The sequence below is a fragment of the Pteropus alecto genome, unplaced genomic scaffold, assembly GCF_000325575.1.
Source record: "Pteropus alecto unplaced genomic scaffold, ASM32557v1 scaffold134, whole genome shotgun sequence".
NCBI classification, from domain to species: Eukaryota; Metazoa; Chordata; class Mammalia; order Chiroptera; family Pteropodidae; genus Pteropus; species Pteropus alecto.
In genome coordinates, this window is record NW_006436283.1 from 753,235 (window position 1) to 754,005 (window position 771).

General features: G+C 73.7%; 1 protein-coding gene across 1 annotated transcript in view; it reads left to right on the top strand.

Annotated features, from left to right (window-relative positions):
* Positions 1-236: 236 nt before the first annotated feature.
* Positions 237-771, top strand: part of NOTUM (notum, palmitoleoyl-protein carboxylesterase) — a 6,762-nt gene continuing 6,227 nt past the window's right edge. The window contains exon 1 of the mRNA XM_025047095.1: positions 237-436. Coding sequence (XP_024902863.1) covers positions 237-436 — 200 coding nt within the window. The remainder of the gene's footprint in view (positions 437-771) is intronic.

The following is a 771-nucleotide window of genomic DNA, read 5'->3' on the forward strand; positions in this document are numbered from 1 at the left end:
CATCCGCCTCCCTGTCCCGGCTCCAAAGCACGGAGTCTCTGCGCTGGACCCTCCCTGCTGGCCCGTGGCAGTTCTCGCCCCCGGGGGAGAGAGAGCTCCCCGTCGGGCTCCGCGGCTCGCCGCGCGGGGGTTGGGGCAGCGCTTGAAGCACTGGTTCCCGGCCAGCCCGGGCACTGACCCCTCGGCCACCGGTGCCCAGTCCCGCTGCTCGCGTCCTTCGGTCCCTGGGCGGGGAGATGGCAGTCCGCGAGTGGCCCTGGCTCCGGCAGGAGGAGGCGACACAGCGGGGCGGGGAGAGTCCTGCCATCCCCCCACCCCCACCCCAGCTCCACACGGCTCGGCTCCCTGCAGCTGCCAGGACGGCCAGGGATCCCGGCCAGCCCGCCGAGAACCGGGGAGGGGGCGCAGGAGCGACAGAGGGACCTGGGGTGCAGAAGTCACCCCTCTCCAGTCCCGCAGTAGATAAAAGGAAGGATGCGAGGCTGAGGCTTGGGGAGGGGTCCGGGAAGTCCACACGCCCGGCAGGTCCACAGCCCGAGGGACGGGATGGGACGTTAAGTCGGGCCTCAGTAGGAAGGCTGCGACCCCGCCTCGGTGGCGCCCGCGCCCCTTCACGCCCCCCGGCCGCCCCAGTGTCGTCTCCCACACACTCCTCCAGAGAGGGCGCTTTGCCCGCTCCAAGTGCCACTGCGCGTCCCAGGAGGATCCCGGGCCCCGGCAAAGACGCCCCTCGGCCCGGCCGCCGGCGCCGGTCCCGCGCGGGGCGGGCCG